The 19,270-nt window shown below is 38.8% G+C and overlaps 1 protein-coding gene and 1 long non-coding RNA gene across 3 annotated transcripts in view; both read left to right on the top strand.

Annotated features, from left to right (window-relative positions):
* The window catches only part of CDK5RAP2 (CDK5 regulatory subunit associated protein 2), an 80,008-nt gene extending 62,738 nt beyond the window's left edge, over positions 1–17,270 (top strand). For both annotated transcript variants that reach the window (XM_040531574.1, XM_040531573.1), the window contains exons 30-39: positions 2,512–2,628; positions 4,047–4,236; positions 4,452–4,573; positions 5,954–6,202; positions 7,476–7,559; positions 7,682–7,923; positions 10,124–10,270; positions 12,203–12,341; positions 15,653–15,699; positions 16,604–17,270. In XM_040531574.1, the coding sequence (XP_040387508.1) occupies positions 2,512–2,628; positions 4,047–4,236; positions 4,452–4,573; positions 5,954–6,202; positions 7,476–7,559; positions 7,682–7,923; positions 10,124–10,270; positions 12,203–12,341; positions 15,653–15,699; positions 16,604–16,663 (1,397 nt within the window). In that variant the 3' untranslated portion in view covers positions 16,664–17,270. The remainder of the gene's footprint in view (positions 1–2,511; positions 2,629–4,046; positions 4,237–4,451; positions 4,574–5,953; positions 6,203–7,475; positions 7,560–7,681; positions 7,924–10,123; positions 10,271–12,202; positions 12,342–15,652; positions 15,700–16,603) is intronic.
* A 300-nt stretch (positions 17,271–17,570) lies between these two features.
* On the top strand, positions 17,571–19,260 carry LOC121057412. Its single transcript, XR_005813783.1, has 2 exons — positions 17,571–17,862; positions 18,363–19,260. It is a non-coding gene; the product is annotated as an uncharacterized LOC121057412 (long non-coding RNA).
* Positions 19,261–19,270: the final 10 nt, after the last annotated feature.

Here is a 19,270-nt window from a genome sequence, read left to right as displayed (position 1 = left end):
TTATTGACTTTCAGTGTAAAAAGAAGTTCCTAAGTGAAGTTCAAGGAGATTTTAGCTTTGGGGCATAATCATTCAAAACAGTTTTTTAACTTTTAACTTATTACCCTTCATCTGTTTTCCTTTAAAGAGGACAAATAAGGTGTAATGTACTTAATTGTTGATGAGAGCCTGTTAAATTCATTTGATATTGAGTTGTTGGTTCGAAGAAAGTCAATACGTTGAATTACTCTTGTCTATCTGATAAATATTATGTGTATGTATATACACACACCTAGCCACTATTTTTGCTATGCTATTTTTATTAAGTAGATTTTCTAAGTATTTAAATGCCTCTGGGCTTCTAGTATTCTATAAATGACACAAGAGCTGGTAATGGCTACATCATTACTATAGAGCTGAGATTTGCAGTGCAAGTAGATCTGAAATAATTGCTTCAATCATTTCAAATGTGAGGCATCAAAATAAAATCAAAGGTTTAATTTTGAATTTCCTACGTTTCAAATGTTATTAACAGCGGTTAACATTAAAAGGGGGGGATTGTTTGCTTTTTTTAACCCGTAAGTAACTAATATATATCCTCAGACTTATCTTCTGCTTGAATTTGCGTTTGTTTTGCTTTGTTTGGGAGTGAGCATTTACTTCCTTCCTCCATGCTGTGATTTTCTGTAGTGCCTGCCTTTCAGTCAGTGCTTCCTTTGAAACCTTCGAGGTACGCTTCCTTAGTGCTCACTTTTTCAGCACGTAACATAATGAAAACTCAAGTGTTTCACAATTGTAGGCCCTGATGCTTCACTGTACTCTGCTTGGATGGACCTTTGCATCTATGGAGAGCGTAATTGATGTCAGCAGGGCTCTGCACAGAAGTAGTAGTCTCAGTAGTGGGTCAAATTGCAGGATTGTGGCCTTATTACCACTGGCTCTACATTATCCCTTATTATGTAAGATAACTAATAGTTATATTCTAAAGCCTTTCAGTAGGATTGTGATAGCATAACTTTTCAAATAGGATAAAGCTGGGTGATGGGCAATAAATTAAATTAGAATCAAGATGAGACCATCAAGCCATGCCACTTCAAGTTGAATTGCTTTGTTAAAATCTGAAAGGAAAAAGCCTTTTGAGTTCACATAGCTACCTCAACTCTTTAACATATAGATAGTAAAATGCCATTAGTGCCAGACTTCTAGAGCCTTTGAGTCTTTCAGTAACGACAAGAGGTGCATATCATGGCACACTACATCCCAGTTAGGTAGTTGGTAAAAGCTTCAATTGGGATTACAATAAAATGAGATTATTCAGAGGAAGTGCAGCACATCAAATTGAATTGAACTGCCAGAGCTGAAAGGCATCCTCCTCACCCATTCAGCTAATTTTTTTGCCAGCTGGTTATTTCTGTATTAACCAAATAGTTGACACTCATGCAGTTATCTCAAGCACTAAAGCATTGTACATACTGGGATAACCAATCAGCTGAAAAACACTTTTAATGGTAATGTTAATTCCAGTGGGTCCTGAAGTGTTTTACTGACTATAAATAGGTTATAAAGGGCAATAGCAATTACTTGACTTGCATTTCAGAGGCAGTTGCCTTGCGAGTGGAATATGGTAGTTCTCAGGATGCACTGTATGCACCGCTGGGGGATAAGCAGTGTAAATACAGTACGTAATGAGGATTACCTAGGCTGGAATTTGACTGATTGGATACACGATTTAGCACTTATATTCATATGAATAGTGCAATGAGGTACTCAGACTAGGATTCATCAGCCTGAAGTTTCTAAAAGTCAGGCATTAAATCCAAGCATTCCTCTTGGAGGCACTGGAGAGAAGTCACACTCTGGAGGTGCCTTTTCCTCCCCGAGGTTATTGATGGAAGCCCTTCGTCAATCAACACTGGCTCAGCTGTGTAATTTTAAATTAGCTGAAATTAAAGTACAAGTCTTCATCTCTGCGATTATAAATGGGTTCTCAGGTTGTAATCAGAGGCAAAGATGGTGACTCCAGCCCTACCCTCTCAACTGGCATGGTACCATATGGATAAACAGGCTTGTTACTTCCAGCATTACCCACTGTTAGTTAATTTGTAAAATCTAGCAGTCCTCTGCAGTGGTTTCAGTGAATACAACAGAGTATGAACCAAGGAATACAGAAATATGGGTGAACCTTGGTACAGTTTGCATTATTTTAAAAGAATAGCAATGTCACAACATGCTCCTGTGTTTTGTCCTGTTGCATTCTTGTCTGATAGTTAAAGACTTCCAGGGATAATTTTGCAATTTTGGTAATTATTGCCCAGTAATGGGAGGTACTTGTGATGCAGGGCTTTGGGTTACTTGGCATTAACCTGAACTGCCTTTCAGTCTGTAAGGATAGATAACCTTGAAAATACAGAAGGTATAAATACTTTCATAACATGTTTTTCTGTGATTTTTTAAATTGTTCTTGTCTGGAAAGTTTAATCGTTAATGACCTAGAGATGACTCATAAATCATCTTTTATGTATATATTTATAGGTTCTGCAAACATTTTCATCCGTGGCTCAGAGCAGGATAATTCTCTGACTTCTGAAGTACGTTTCCTGAGGAAGCAAAATCAAGTTCTGAATGCAATGCTAGCAAAAGGATCCAGAGGTAAAATGCAAAACCGTGCTTTACAGGAGTTGACTACAACTCATTCCAAATCAGAAAACAATAAAGTATTTACAGTCCATTAAATTGACTTCTCCATTCTTCCCACTCCTGAAATTCTGTGCTCAACTATAAGCATTCATACTGAAGTTAACTGATAAAGGAGTAGCAGTAATGTTTCTTCTTTCTGTTTATTCGTAGCATTTTCCATTTGATGCGTGCTTTCATTTTTCCATTCTTTTTACATTCCTTTCTTTTTACACGTTCTTTTTCCTCCCTTTGCCTTTTATTACCATTTTCTTAATTCTTTTTTCTCCATGCCTCTATTCCAAAGCCCTCTCTTTTAGTGCCTCTTGTTGCTTATTGTTTTGTTTACAATCTGATTTTTGTTAATGTATTACTGCTTTTGTTTCCACGTCTGACAATATGATCCGATAATATCAGAGTTTCTTTTTTTATTTTATTTTATAAGAACCACAGTGAATAACACATTGTCAACCCTGAGTTTTAAAATAATGTCAGTGTCTCTGGAGTTTGTGAGTTCTTTTCCTTTTATTCCTGGGGGCACTAGAGAAGAAAAGCCTCATAGATACTTCCTGCTTGTTTTCTTCTCAGGTGCTTTCTGTCTAGTCTTAGCTTAGCCCTTTAGTAGTGAAAGGCTGAGGATGCACCTTTTCAACAGCACATGGGGATTACCATTTTCATAGCCTTTCACAGAAGATGAGGAAATGATTTTCTAACAGCTGGGAGTTGGAATGACTCTGCTCTGCTGTTTCTTTGCCAAGGGTGCTTCTTCCTTTTCTAATACTGAATGTAGGGTCACAAAAAAAATTGAGGGTCCTTATAAACCTCTCTGGTTGCAGCTGTTCCAATATGCTCAGTTGCCCCTACCAACAATTCTTTGTCACAGGGGGAACTGCTTGTGCCAAGGAAAGGACTGCTGTCATACAGTTGGCTGGGAAGGAGAGAACAGAGGATTTCTATGGGACAAAGAGGAGCATGGATTCTGCTCCCTGAAGCAGTCCTACTGACTTCTTTTCTTCCAAAAGAGAAGTCAAATTTACTATTTTGTGAGGATTAGCAAAGTTCACAGCCTTCTTTGGGAAACTGCTGCCGCTAGTTTTTGAATGCCATCCTTCTGACCAGTTCCAGGTAGTGGGGGCATTTGGTGTATGAAGCCCTACACAGTTATTTATTGAGCTCTTTTATGGAACCCTTTGTGAATCTTGGGAGTTAAGTGTTGCACTGTTACAGAAAATGCATCTAGCAAAAATCAATAGAAAATTGAAATACTGAAATCCTAAAACTCAGAAGAGCAGCTGTTATTTTCTGACAGTCTCTAAAAAAGCTGATTTTGTTAAAGAGCATCGCTTTAGTGGGTTGTGGGCATTACAAATAACTTGTGTTTCTTCTTGTTTCAGATAAACAAAAGGAAAATGATAAGTTAAGAGAATCTCTTTCTAAAAAGAATGCAATCATTGAGCATCTTCATGAGGATTATGAATGCATCAAGAAAGAAAATGAAAGGTTGCAAAAACAAATCGGCAAAAAGGAAGATGAAACCAAATATCTGACATGTGAAATTTACAGCAGTCGTAATGAATTAAACAGGTATTGATTCTGTCCACATTTAGACATTCTTTCAGGGAAGAAAATTGTCAGTGTGACATGCATGTGTTTAGCCATAGCCATGAACGCTAATGAGGTGCATAGATGTATTCAAAAGGCGAGGGAAGAATTGTGGGGGAAGGGGGAGTGGATTCTAGGTTTTGAAATAAAGGATAAAAATTCAACTGTTAACTTAGCATTTTATTGGAACTTAACAGGTTGCAAACAGAAATGAATGTAAAGCAACGTCAGCTCTCTGAGAATGAGAAGTTACTGCAGTCGCTGCGAACTGAGATCAAGGTTTATGAAAAGCTGGAAGAAGCAAAAAGGAAGAGGACAGGTATAAATGCACAAGGGATGTCTTGGCCCATGCGTCCCTTCCCTCTGAGTAAGATCTTGTCAAAGGACAGTACGGCTGGGTCACTATTTCTTTGTTTCTGCTCGGGTCTGCTGTGCAAAGCAGAAGCAACAACTTGATGATAAAATGCTGCTTTTTACTTGGAAATGTAACTGTGAGGTTGAGATGCTTGATTATGTTCCGACTAGGCACACCCAAGTTCCCTTTACCTTTTTAGCTAAGCTAAGCTCAAATATTAAAAGTTGCTCAGGCTGAATAAACTTGGTGGGCACGTTGAGTATTTAGTTTTCATCTGAAAACATGCTGCTCCTTCCTCACAGGTCGTGCTTGCTCAGGTAGCTTGTGCTTTCTCTTGTCTGAATATGAGGGTAGTGTCTTCTCCCTGGGGCTTGAGAGGAGTGCTGGAACTGCTTTCTGAATAAGACATTTAATAATTTCCTGCCCACTTGTCTGTCACGGAAGGCGAGGGGAAGGAATGAGACTTACATGAGTTCTTTCTAGTGCTTTTAAGGACGTTAGAGCACCAAGCAGCTGGTGGCATGGGTAGGTAAAAAAGTGGAGCTCTGCTAAGTACTGCATACCGGATCGAGTTAATATTCCGTTTAAAGTTCTTGTAAAAGTTGATTATTTTCTTCTTTCTACCTTCAGTAATATGCCCTGCCACCGCTGTATTTCATGCCTAGCTGCAGCAGAGCAGCCCTGTTGGCGCAGGGCTTTAAGCCAAGGCTGGCTCAGGGATAGAAGCAACCTTCCTGCAGAACTAGTAATGTAATGAGAGAGCAGCAGCACCCACTTCATGCTCTCGAATCCTTTCCACTATGTGGAGAACAGTTTGATTTCAGCATGGGGGAATACACGGAATTGTTTGTGTGCTGACCGCCTTCTATGAAAAGACAAATGCAGCTCTTGCTTTTTTGAGGTTCAGATTTGTTGCTGTGGTTGCCAGGTGATCACTATTTTCTTTTTTTCTGCAGTGTATAAGATTAAACTCGCAATTGTACTCTATCCCTCCTCCATACTCCAAGATCACCTATTTCTTTCTTTTTTTTTTCCCAGACTGTGCAGTAATATAAAAATTTTGTAAATCCTCTTCCTTCTCTTGCTATTATATTTTTGCTTTTGGCATGAGACTTATTAGCTTTTATGGACAAAGTAAAAAATAATTTTCAGCTCTTTAAATCTTTTGAGGGTTGAAGCAATTAAGACGTGCTTTTTGTCAAACCATTATCTTAATGCTGTTTGTAGTTAATTCTTAATATTGAGGATAAAGCTAGCTATAATTTACTTGCTCAGCATTCTGATAATGGCTAATATTATTTTAATTGTTGAAGATGTTAAGTGTTTCTTTTGAAATTGTCTCAGATCCCAAATGTGATGCATCAGAAGAATTTCGAAAAGATCAGAATAATCCAGTTGACTTACATGAACTATTGACTGAAATACAGAGTTTGCGAGTACAGCTTGAAAGAAGCATAGAGACAAACAAGACTTTGCATGAAAAATTAGAGGAACAGCTTTCAAAAGAAAAGAAGGAGGAAGTGGGATCAGTGTCAGCTGTGAATATCAACTATCTTTGCAAACAAGAATCTCAGCATTATGCAGGAATGAATGGTACTGTGCCACACATGCTTTTGTTATGCTGTAGAAACTGTACCTTGTTCTTTAAAGATGCTCTTAGTGCTTTATTCAACGTCAACTGCACAATTTGGAAGCTGCCCATCAGCCTTTCAAATCCTTTTCCTGTTAGAGCTATTAGTGCATGGGGAAGTAAAATGCACACTGTACTGTCTTAAAGCCTCCAACTGTCACTTCTTTTTCATTCAAGAAAAGCATTTGCAGAAAGTATCTGGGATGGAAGGATGCCTATGTTAAATTGCAATAATTTTTGCTTATCTGGAGGTTCTTTTTTTTCATGCACAGCTCTATAGCATTTGCTATGGTGACTCAAGAAGGATCAATAAGAGCACTAAATGGTCTTTGTATAAATCAGTTGTCCCCTTTATGGCCTTGAGGAATATTTTAGCTTTATTTCAATCATTGTTAAGTGATACTGTTTTAGCAAATCAGGGAAAATGTTCTCATTATGCTAAGGGTTGGGTTATGGTCCCAAGACAGATAGATGTACAGGGAAAACAGGGGGCACAGGAATGCTCTTCCTTGCTGCTGAAGTACTCAGCATAGTAACAGCTTTCCATATGTACAGCATAAAGTCTCCCTTCCTACTGTTTGTACAGGTACACAGCACATTGTGGGAAGGAATAATAATGGGGCTTTTTAACTCCATGCACTTCAGCTGCACATGCCTACCTAAATGACCTTATGCAGCACACAAAGCAGCACCATCAGGGAATGGGTGGGAGAGCTCGTGAGACACAACAGGTTTTGTGTTTTTTTTTTTTTTACCATCTCACTTCCAATGAGAATCACACTTCAGTTGAAATATGTAGTGAACATAATTACCATGTGCAAATCAGAAAGATGCTGAACATAGCTGATAACCTTTATGGGTGGCTGCCATTCTCTGTGGGCTTCCTGCTTGGGCACTGTCATGTGCTCCATATGGGAATGGCTTCTTAGCGTCATCACGATAGAGAGTGTCATACTTGTGGAGTTGATTAAAATATTTTCAGTATATTTTGGATTTTCTGATGGTGACTTGATTTTGGGAGCTGTCTTGAACATTGGACAGATGCTAAAAAAAATGAATGTAGGTGAAGGCTGGAAAATATATGGCATGGTAGTAGAAAACTAGCTGTGTTTCTCTGCTTCCTGAGTCTAAGTGCAGCATCAGCAAAAAGAGGAACAGAATTAGAGCTAAGAAGATTTTTTTAATGTATGTTAACTTCTACTGATACGCTCTTCCTTCTCCCGTTTTGATGCGCAGAAAATCTTTGCAAATGCCCAGCTGCCAGCAGAAACATTTGTGAGCTGCAGAAGCAAGGACATTGCATTTCGCTAGCAAAAACAGGTACATCCAAAAGTATCTTACACACGTATGCTATCAGTGTCCCAGGTTGTTTGAAAGAAGTCTTGTATTAAATAGTTCTACATATAGGGATAAAAAATGTATATACTGTTTTTCTGTCCCAGGTACGCAATCAGCCTCTAAAGATGATTTAGACAGCACCTCATCTTCCAGTACAGCATGTACCCCTCGTCTTGTTCCTGGACATCGTATGTGGGCAGACAAAAATGGGCGCCATGTTCTTGGCTTGATTGAGGATTATAACGCTCTGCGGAAACAGATTTCAGAAGGGCAACAGGTTTTGGGAGAAATGGAGATTTCTTTGAGAGGGGTCACTGGTACGAAAGTGCAGGAGCCTGGCATAAAGGTAAGCAGTGAAAGCTGTTAGAGGATGGTGAATTTTACCTAGAGATGCAAAATGTATAGATTACAAAAACAAAGAAGCAGGTTAATGGTGCAGCAGGCACTGTTAACTGAATAACTCTGTTGGGACACCTCAACCTTGGCAGTCAAAGTCTCATCTAGATGCAGACTCCTATTTGTGATTCTGGGTTAATGAGGCTATGGATAAATTAGTTAATTCTGGTCCTTTAATAAGCCATCTCACTTTTACTTTAAATGAGGTGAAACTGCTTGCTTTTACTACGGAAACAGGTAGTTGTTAAATGGAAATGATATAAAACAAACAAAAAAAACCCTCAAGAAGCAGATACATCTCTAAAATACTTTAGAAAGGGCTTATAGTGAGGGTATGTATCAGTAACCTAAGCATAAAAATACTTAAGGAAATTCTCTTGTAATGAAGGCTTGGGATAAACCGAGGAAATTAGAGACAGTTAAAAGAAATCTAATATACAGTTGAAGATAGCAGATAAAGTTCTCCACTTGCCTGTATTTTGTCCTCTAGTAACACCAGGTGATAACAGTACATTAATGATTGATGTATGCTAGTGAGAGTTGTTTTACATTAGGGAAGCTTTTAGATATTTTTCCACTTCCTGGGAGCGGTTGAATACTTTAGAAATACCAGTAGCTAGTCGAGGAACCTGGATATCTCATAACTGTTCAAATCTTGTCTTCTGAGACATAGCGTATCATCCTTTCTGCATCATGGGTGACATAGTGATGTCAAGTCATGGTGCTCTTTCTTGCTGTAGTATTAAGCATAATGGTTCTTAAAGCAATAAAATGTTTGCCTTGTATTGAATAATATACCAAAGGAAAAAAATATCAGATATTTCATCCTTTTCCTCTAGAATCAGGAGAACAGCGAGCGTTTACTTATGCTATCTTTTTCTTACTTAGTGGTGTTAATATCTGGATACAGTTAACAGCCTGATAGTGTATTTGGGGTGGATGGAGTAAGACAAATCTACCTACAAGTTTAACAAAAGGGAAGGAACGTTCCTTATACGTCCATGGCAGCTAATAATGAACTAAGAAGGAGGTCTTTTCCAACCTAAATGCTTCTATGATTCTATATGAAACTGCAGCTATTGGATCAGAAGGTTCAAACAACATGCCAGTGGTGTAAAACCAGTGAAACGCTGGAATGGAGACTGCTCATTGACACTGTTGAATCACTATAACTGGAGATATTTTTAAGAATGCTTGTATTTTCTAGTTATAAATAGTAAAGCTATTGAAAATGAAGCCACAACAACTCTGAAGTACATTTTGTGGTATCACATGCATACAGTAGAATGATGTCAGAATGACACTTAAGACTCTGTGAAGTATCGTATGTTTTCAAATGACCTAGTTAAGATACTAATAAAGACTGAAAAAGTAATCCGTCAAAGTTTTTAACTTCTTTGGGTGGTGTAAAGATAAAAGCAGTACACTTCACAACTTGCAGTTCCCTATCAAGCTTTACATCACTGAAGTTTCAGACTACGTAGCAAACAGGACGTTTTATGTGACAGGAGGATCCTGGTTAGATAACAATGCTATATAAATATTCAGATGATATGCTGGATGTGGGCAGAAACTGTAAATGCTTTTCCTTCACTACGCTTCCCCCTTTGGCATCATCATTGCTTCGGTAATTCGTTTGCTCCCCTTGTATTCTTTCTCTCCTTTATTTCACATTCGTGCAATTCCTTCAATTTGGTTTTCTCATCTGTCAGCAGAGGAATACATTTTATGTGTGTCATGCTAGTTATTTTGGCATTAAATACAACAGTTTAAAGGGTCTGCTAAGGAAGAAACATCTATATTGCTTAAATTGATGTCTGTAATCATTTGACTTTCAAATAACATGGTACAAAATGCATATGGAGAAGGGAGAGAGTTCCCAACTATTACCATGCGGCATAGCAGATCTAGTAAATGTAATATATTATTAATCGTGGTTATTGATTAGGACATATCCCCTCCCTCCCCCAAATTCTCAGATAATGTGTAATTCAACAGTCTTTGTAAACTAACAAATTAGCTTTTGTGGCACATAAGAGCTCTGTACATCATCTAAAATATGCAATACCGACTGGATTTAAGCCATTAATGAAGATTACATTTTAATAATTTTTAAAATGTAAAATATAATGTCTAATCCTTTGATACAGGTACCAGACCAGGCATCCCTGCACAGCTTTTCTGCAAATACGAACACAGTACAGCAGATTTTAGAAGAGGCTGCACGTTTATTGAAACTTCTCTGGAGAGTCTCCCTTCCAATGAAAGCTGTACACAGTACTACTCATGGCACTCAGGTACTATTATGTTTCATTTTGTTTGATTTTTGCCTTTTTGAACTGTTGTAATGGTTCAAGGAACATACATGAGTTAGGAACATGCCATTTGGGACAATCTTTTGAAAATCAGAAACCCAGGATGCCCAGTCTTTAGTAGCTCTCATCACTGAAGGCTGAGGCTGAATATGTACTGGCTTTCTGTCCTGATCATATTGTACGTTTCTTTATAAAATACTGTTTATTTACAAAATGCTTTATATTAAGGATATAATCTGCAACCTTGTTACGTGATATTCAGGAAACCTAGGCAGGTAGCAAATGTTTCATTTCAATGAGAAAAGGTTTGGACTCCCTATTGTAGAAGCAAATTCAATTTGATTATATGCATACACCAGTAACAACAGAAACTTCAGCAACTTTGATGTAATCTGAGCTACATTTTTCTTTTACGGTTTTGATGCCTAAGCTGTAAAATAGGATGCTTTTTTAAAAGTGTGACAAAACCCCAAGACAAGTTTTATAACGTTTTAACTAAAAAGGATTGCACTATGCAAATGAATGAAAATAAACTGAACGAGGAATGAATTATCTGCACTGTCATGATAGCAATACTCAACAATGAAACTATTTCAAACTCTGTCTCTAAAGTAAATTTGAATTTTTTTTCCCCTGATTTTTTGTATGCCTTTCTTAAGGAAAGTGGGATATTGCTGAAGAAAATAAAGCTCTAGGAAAGCAAACACTTTATGTATCATTTTAATAACATTTCTGTTGTTATTTTCTAGCGTTCTTAAATGTGTAAAATCAGAAAAGCAGTATAATTCTCTCATGTTTCAGCTCCATATTTGGGCTGTCTTGAGAAGTGTGAATACTTCCATTTTTATCCTCGTATATAATCTGTATAGACAGCTTTATGTAGGGCTGGACTGCAGTATCTGAACATATCACAGATACAGACAAAAGTGTCTCAGTGTACGTGTGATGCATCTGATGCTTTATTGTCATACTGATCTAAACCTACTTGATCTGGATCAGTCTGAAAACCTGACCTCGTGTGGGAGGTTTGAGCTTCCAGTACAGCACCTAATTGGAATCTGGTAGAATCTTTTCTAGATTTTCTTACCAAACATACCGAGGACATCTTAAGGACAGTAGAGTGCTTCTGATGTCTTAAATGCAACATATGAAAGAATGTCTCCTAAAAGATACTGAGCATTTGCTGCCTTCTGTTTAGCCCCACAGGAGTTGTGAGTAGTTAGTTCTTCTACAGAGCTAAATGCTAGTGGAGAATTCCAGAAGATGCTATTATTTAACAGGTAGCACAATGAGAAGAAAAATGTACAAGCTTAAGTTTGCACGAAGAATCCAGATCAGTGATACTAACAGACTCAGTCAGGGCTACTTGTAGTCCTGTTTTACAGGATACTGACCATAAATTGGTTGGAATTGGTGGTAAAAATTGAACCTTGAATAATGATACTGTCAAACAATTTTGCAATAAAACTGGCACAGTCACTTGTTCAATGCCTTTCAACCTTTCATTTAAGGCAGCCTCAACTACTAACAGAGCACTGGAGAAGGAAGCTGGATGTTCTCAACCTGGCAGACAGGATACTTGCTGATCCTGTCCCATCAGCCTTCATTATGTTTTCCAGTTGAGAGCAAAAAAAGAAAAAGAGGAATGAAAATTCAAAAAGAAAAATGAGTGCTGGTGTTAAGACTTTTCTCAGGCTAGCAGAAAAACTAGTTGCACTAAAAGTCAGCTAAGGACTGTAGCCTCTTGTCATTGGGGAAGTGAAGGTGGATGGACAAAGGAGTATTTCATACTCTAAGGAAGCTCAAGGAAGCTCTTGTACAGAAGTATTTAGCCATTAACATTGTTTAAACGTTAACAGTGTTTAAAATAATTTACATGATGCTTTAATACAGTATTTTCATCTCTGAATTTAGGATGAAGGAATGAAAGCAGAAATACTGAGATTACGTAAGAAACTGTCTGAGCAAGAGAAGAAGTTAAACAGCACAGTGAAACGCTTGCACTCCACAAACCAGCTGAAGGAAAACATGGAGAAAGTCATCATCGACCAGTGTAAGTTCATGCTTTATTATGGTTCTTATTTTTGCAGTTCATGGCTTCCATTAAAGTGAGAAACAACAAAATGAAAATAGGTGCCCTTTCTTTTGTACTTGGTGCAAGTGCATTTTTCTGTATGCTCTCAGGTGGTAGGAACAACCACTGCATGAAATTCAGACCGTACAGAAGTGCTGGAGCCTCATGCAGATAGGAAGATTTTGTGCAACTGCAAAAGGCTGCATAGAATGCCATGAAAAGCAGTTCACAGTTTCACACACTGACTGATAACGTGTCAATCCGTGCAGCTGCCACTCGTCAGTTGAGTTGTTCCATTTCAGTTACTGCCATTGCACATTAGTTTCCTGTCCTACAACAGTTCCTGACTGAGGCAAAGTTACTGTTGCTGTAGGCCATATCAGCCAAACTTTTTGATGCTGTCCTTCTCAAAACTTTGATTTTGCCTCAGTCTTGATAAATATGCAAGTATGCTTTTAGTTAGCATTAGATGGCTGAATACTGGGAAAAGCCAAAGCAGCAGCAGCAAAGATCTGTCAACACTGTGCACCAGAGTGCGAAGAGTGAGAGAACAGAAGGCTCAGAACAAGGGAAACAGAAGTTTACTCTACGTCTTTTAAGGAAAAATTAGGACGTGCTGTGAAATGGTATTTTACCCTTACCAGCCATATCTAGAAAATAATCTGGAAACATAACAAGTAGGACATAGACTACATTCTAGCTGTGCTAGGCCAGCTGAGTGTTCTGAGATCCATTTCTTCTTTTTTAGAATTTAATCTGTTGATCAGTAGAGATTTGATTGGAGCTACACGTCTCTTCTACCTACATGCTATGGCAGTATGTGTACTGCAGGAGGAGGATTTCATTTGATTCTTAAAAAAAATAAAATCTATCCGTACCTTCTCTTAAGAGATGGGACCAAATGACTTGTTAGTCTGTGCTGGAATGGCATTCGTGTTATCAGTAATTATTTAGAATGTAAAATGTTATATGTCATACAGAGTTAGGAAAATGGCTGTAATACTATGCTAGTCAAGTCATTAAATGCAATGCAGAAGAATTAAAGTTATTTTGCTCCATAGCCTATAATTTTTATATCTAGGATACGTGTATCTTCTGCCTGCAGATTGTTTTTTTTAGTATTTATGGGCAGGGTTTTGGTTGCTTATTTCAGAATTGTTATATCAAATGATGTACAAGTTACTTACACTAAATCCAAAATTAGGTTTTCTTTAGGTTTTAAAGTTAAATAACTCAGTTTGGTATTGTCATATAAAAATCAAAGGTATCTATTATGCCCATCCCAATAATATCCCAGGGATACATTTACTGATTAAGTTTGGTCAGTTCCTAGCTCCAGTGACATCTCAGCCAGACACAAAGGGTAATTTCAGTAGGACTGTGCAGAGTGTAACCCAGCAGAGATTTTAGTCTTATGACCAAAATATTATCCTCACAGCCACTACCCATCCACACTTTCAAAAATAAAACAGTCCATCTCCCTCTTATTTTGTTCACTCCTTTTCAACACATCCAAACTCTTCTGAATTAGGTCCCAATAAAATGAAACCCAAATTTTCTGAAATCTTCTTAATGCGAAGTACTGCCTGGCTAGCAGCAGCCTCACTATTAGTGTCACATACTCTACATTCTCTTCATGTACTGAATTTAATATTTTTGATATAGAAAAATCTAGTTTGCCAGGTGAAATGAATTTAGCAGCAGAGTTCTTTATGAGCAGAGAGCACTCTGCTACATAGAAAGACCTAGATACAATTTTCTCTAAGTTTCATTGATTATGGGAATTAAGGATGTCACGTTACCTTTGCCTTAAAGAGCAACTTCAGAAATGTTTCTAAATTGCATCGGTATACAAATTCCTAACCAAGCACACAACAAAACTGGTGAATCATAGGAAGCTGCTGGATTTTATTATGATGCTTTTACTTGTTTTTATTTCAGCCTTTTTCCTTTTGCTAGCAAGCAACCACAGGCAGCCCAGTAGGTGACCTTGCCTTCTTTCATTCTCCAAGCATCCTGTTAGCTGGGCACTCCACTGAGGATTTTCAGGTTCCCGCTGTTATTTAGTTGAGCATTCCTAAATATATTTAGAGGCAGAGACTGGAACGTTCTTGTGGATCAGCGTCTTCTGTCTGTTTTCTCTGGGCAAGAGAACGGAATGCTTATAAACCTCATCTGAACCGCTGAACATGTAACAATGCAGTGCCAAATTGCAGTAATCCGCCAAGGGTATAATTATCTCATGACAGCTATACCCTTGGAGTTGTTGGGTTCTTATTATTGTAATGAAAAATCTTTATTATGGCTAAATTGTTTATTTTTGAGACTGGAATATTAAATTGGTACTTGTGAATGGTATTTTTCAGCAGTTAGGAAGCTGACACAGATTAGAGAATCACATATTTAACCTGACATTTCTAAATATCAGTTTTGTTTAGAAGCATCCCCTCCACCATTCACAGGTCTTGCTCTCTTCCTGCAGAGGCAAACTAGCTGAATGAAGAGGGAAAAACTTGGACCCCTTCAGAACAAGCCACTGACAAGATTTCCCCTAAGCACATATAGGTTGCTTTGTCCTTGAACTGCCAGAGGAGCAGGCTAACTTCTTTTGCCATCTGTTGTCTTCCCAGCCCATCATCCCACGTAACCTCTCAGCTGCACCGTTTTCCTCCCTCTCCCCCAACCTCCACTAGATCACGCACCATCTCCCCTTAAAATTAACAGAAAGTGTTCCTTTGCCTTGGATTGAGGGAATTGGGTCAGCTGGCTCACAGGGGTCTGTTTGCAGCCGCGATGTTAAATGGAGTTGTGAGCTATTTGTGTTTTCACATATATCGTTCTTGTTACAGCAGAAATACTTTAAAAACAGTTCCCTGGAGTTTAGATCTGAAAAACACATTATGTGGCAGCTGGACTGCAGGGGCAGGAAATGACATTCAGGTGCTGGTGTTGCTTCTGACCTGCCTGGGGTGCTGAGCAAGGCCTTTTGCTCTTCCCTGACTGAGTTTGCTTGTACAGCATCACCCCTTTATCTCGGGTTTTTGCAGCTGGAGGTTTGTACAGGGGCCTGAGCTTCTAAACAGGGCTTGGCATGCAATAACAGATCTGGATTTTTCATAAGTAAGAAAGTTGAAGTGGTGTGGAGGAAATGCATATGATTGCCTGGTCACTGCCCAGCTTGTAGATGTGAATTCATACTTATTTAATATTTGGTTATTTAACATTCCGGCTCCTGAATATGGAGAATATAGGAAAGATCATGCAGAATGTAATCATCTCTTTGTTTCCAGTGGTTTTAACTCACGATGTCTTGAAGAAGGCTAGAGGAAACCTGGAAGTAAGTAAAATTTCTGCTTGCATTTAATTCCTTGGTATATACTCATTAGAAATACACGTTGCTATGTCAGTAGTATTTGTAGAATTAGTCCAATTTGCTTTGGGTTTGCAACTGGAACAATGTTAAGATCAAGTCTGGGTGGCAGCAGTTCAGTGTGATAAATATTCTGCAATATTTGATGTTTAACTTAGAGTTTTATGACTGGCCAAGCAACCAGCTAAATCCTCTCTTTTCTGATACTTCCCCCCTAAATTAACATTCATATGTCCTTCATCCAATAATTTCCATCAGATCAAAGTCCAGTAAGCTGGCTACTGTCTAAGTTCACAAAAGGCATCCGTGTTTAAAGCTTGCGTATGTGTTAATAACCAGTGCTTCTGTTTTTTTTAAACACAGACCCAATAGGCAACGCTTCTACAAACAGCTATTTGCTAATGCAGTGCATTAAATTACTTTAAGTATCCACAGTTCAGCTTTGATTTCTCCCAGAAGGTTCAGGCTTTACTCCCAGAAGGCTGTAATATACTTCCTGCCTCCTAAATCCCCTCCTCCTCCTCACACCATTCCTCTCTGAATGGCTGTACGTTTCCCAGCCTGCCCTTAAATTTTCCTCCTTTTCTATGAATCTCTCCTCCATTATCCTCGTCAGCAGTGCCTTCCTGAGCACTTCCTTCTGCTCTGTAGCTGTTCTGCTAAGTGGCTCTACTACTGTCTCAGTCCTGAGTTAGAGATTCGTGACATAAAAAAGTCTTTATGCTTACAGGGATTTTATCACTTTAATTTGAAGATCTGCTGAACACGGGTGCTCATACTTGCAGATCCTTCTGCAGGATTATAGCCCAGGGATAAATTGTGTGCATTTGAAGTACTGTAAAATAGTAATAATTATTGCTTTTCTAACCAGGTCCCACCACCTGACAATCAGAAATCAGCTTCCTATACCAGCAAAAAAAGGATTCTCTGAAGGAGGAAGTTCCCATAATAAAGACAGACTGCTCCTGGGATTGTTGTTTGCTTCTTTATGCCTTACTATTTATTGATGTAAAAAGGTTCATTCAGCTCTTTTAATGGAATCAGCCTTTGGAGAAAAGAAAAAAAAATGACTAAAAAAAAGTATTTTGTTAAATAACTTATTTAACATTTTCTGTAATGTAAAAGATGATGGTTTTTAATATTTATTACAGAAACAAGGTACTGGAGGTATTGAAGAAAAATCCAGATTTTTTTAAAAGTTGGCTCGTTTGAAATTTTGTATTTGTATGTTATGCAGCTGTTTGTTGTTGTACTCAAACAGGTCCTGAAAGAATCAAGAGCACGACCCACCTTCCAAACTGTTTCTCCACTGCTGAAATTACAGAACATAGGTTAAAGAAAAATAGTTCTGCCAGCTGCCATCATTTTATAATAGTATGTAAAATGTTCAATATTTTAAATCATTTTAATCTTATCTGGAAGATTCTTCTGGAAGCTGTTTGATTCTGACCTTTCTCATTGCCCTGTTAGAAACTTAGTCTGATGCTAGGTCTGAAAATACTACTCAAAATCAGACAATTAATTAAATTTTAAAATACTCACCAATCTGTTTGTGTTGTTTTGTTTGAAACGCCAGAACTTTGAGCACTTACTGAACAAAGCCATCAAGGGATTGAAATCTTCATAATGGCTGGCATAGATCACTTCTTTCCTGCCCGTGACTAAGATTAATCCAGCCCTTATCAGCTGCAGTTGTTAGGTGCGGCAGAAGCCCTTGTCAGGGCTGAGTTTGGACAGTGGAAACTTGCTTTCAAGGAGTCATGATCAAAAGGCGGTTTGCTGTTGGCAGAAACACTGCCTTCCCCTCTTTGCTCCCCAAGTCTCTACCAAGAGAACAGAAGGTCACAGATGGGACAAAGCCAAACAGTTTTGAAATCCATTTTTCTGCTAAAAGTGCTGAAAAAATGTTTCTTAAATTAACCTTTTACTTTTTTTTTTTTTTATGTCCCATGTTGATATATCAAATAGCAATCCTTTGGCCAGGTCAGAGAACACCGGAATAGAACATGCTTACTTGTGCTGCTCCTGTGCTCCCCTCGTCCTGCCCGGTGCCTTTCCAATTCCACTCTCGATCTGAGCCCACCACATGCAGCCTGCTGTCAGGGGCACACCAGGACCAAGGGAAAATTGGTTAGTTTAACCCTAACAAGCCCATAACTGGAAGTGGTTGTTGGCTGCAAAAGTAGACTTACTGTGCAATCATGGCCCTGTTGAACTAAGTGAATTTCGCAAAGGGTGATGTTTTTTTCAAGTTGATGATGTCCCCATTATAGAAGATGACTCGCCCTCGTCATCCAGGAAGGTGAGCGCCAGGTCTGGGAGACCTCAGCACAGGGCTGTGGTTATATTGGGTCCTTGATATCGCACTCTGGAGAACAGCCAACTGCAATGGTCTTTTACAGAAAATGAGTTTGTGCTTGTTGAAACGTGGCTGTGGAAGCGGCTGTTACAGCCACAGGGCTGGCTGAGGGCTGCGAGCCACGGCCAGGTCTGGTACTACAGCAGTAGCTCCCCTCTCCCCACTAAAGCTTTCGTTTGTTCCAATTGGTTTCCCAACAGTTGTTGATAATCAGATGTAGTACTCTGAATAGCGCATAGTCACCCTTTTATCACTTTTCTCTGAATTTCAGCTTGATACTAAAAGGCGGGAGCTGCTGCACCCTCCCTTTGGGCAGATCTGCACACCAAAGTGCCAAGCGAGTGCCAGCCCAACAGCTAGCTATCGCAGGGGCTGCAGGTAATCTGCTCCTCAGAAATGATGTCATAGCCCGTCCTCCCACACAGCCATTTCTCCCTACAACTATTGTGCACATGAGTGAGTTTTTATTAAAGAAGACCAACAATGCCATGCACTTTCGGGCTCCCTGGTATGACCTGCCTTTGAGAAGTTCACAAAAATGGGCTTTCTCTGAAGTACAAAAAGGGATTTAACTGGGGGTCCCAGTGCCTTTGTGCAGGTCTTATGCTCTAATAAATGTTACATACCTTGGAGATCCCAGCCTCAGCTGGCCCCTACCTGGCCTGGCCTGAAGCTCCATCCTGGGTTCTGGCTGCTGAGCACTTGCGCCTCCAGTCCATCATGAGAAAGGCTCAAAACCAAAACGCTGTCTTCAGCTGACAGCAGGGGGAAGCAAACTCATTTGTCTGCATTAGAGGAAAGATGCTGGAAAAAATTGAAAAAGTTAAAAATAAACTTTGCAAATTGAAAAGGGGGGAGGTAAGGGAAGAGCAAGCAGTCAAACTTGCTCTTCAGTCTCTTCACACATTATTGTCCTCACAGCTCACTAAAAACGTCAAGTTAATTTTACTAAGTAGCTAAATTATAGACACTCAGATGTAATCAGAATCTGCTATACATTTCAACTTTCAAAATTAATCAACCTACGTTTTTGAGTTATAACACCTGAAGGAAACAGCTGTACGTCTATATATAGTGCACCCATGTCTCTTGGTCTTCTTGCAGCCTTTTTTTCCCCCCCTACACCATCTGTACTTAAAGAATAAAAATCAAATGTTTCCTTTTCCTGAGATGATTTGC

Source organism: Cygnus olor, chromosome 19 (genome assembly GCF_009769625.2).
Source record: "Cygnus olor isolate bCygOlo1 chromosome 19, bCygOlo1.pri.v2, whole genome shotgun sequence".
NCBI lineage: Eukaryota > Metazoa > Chordata > Aves > Anseriformes > Anatidae > Cygnus > Cygnus olor.
This window is presented reverse-complemented; position numbering and strand designations above follow the sequence as displayed.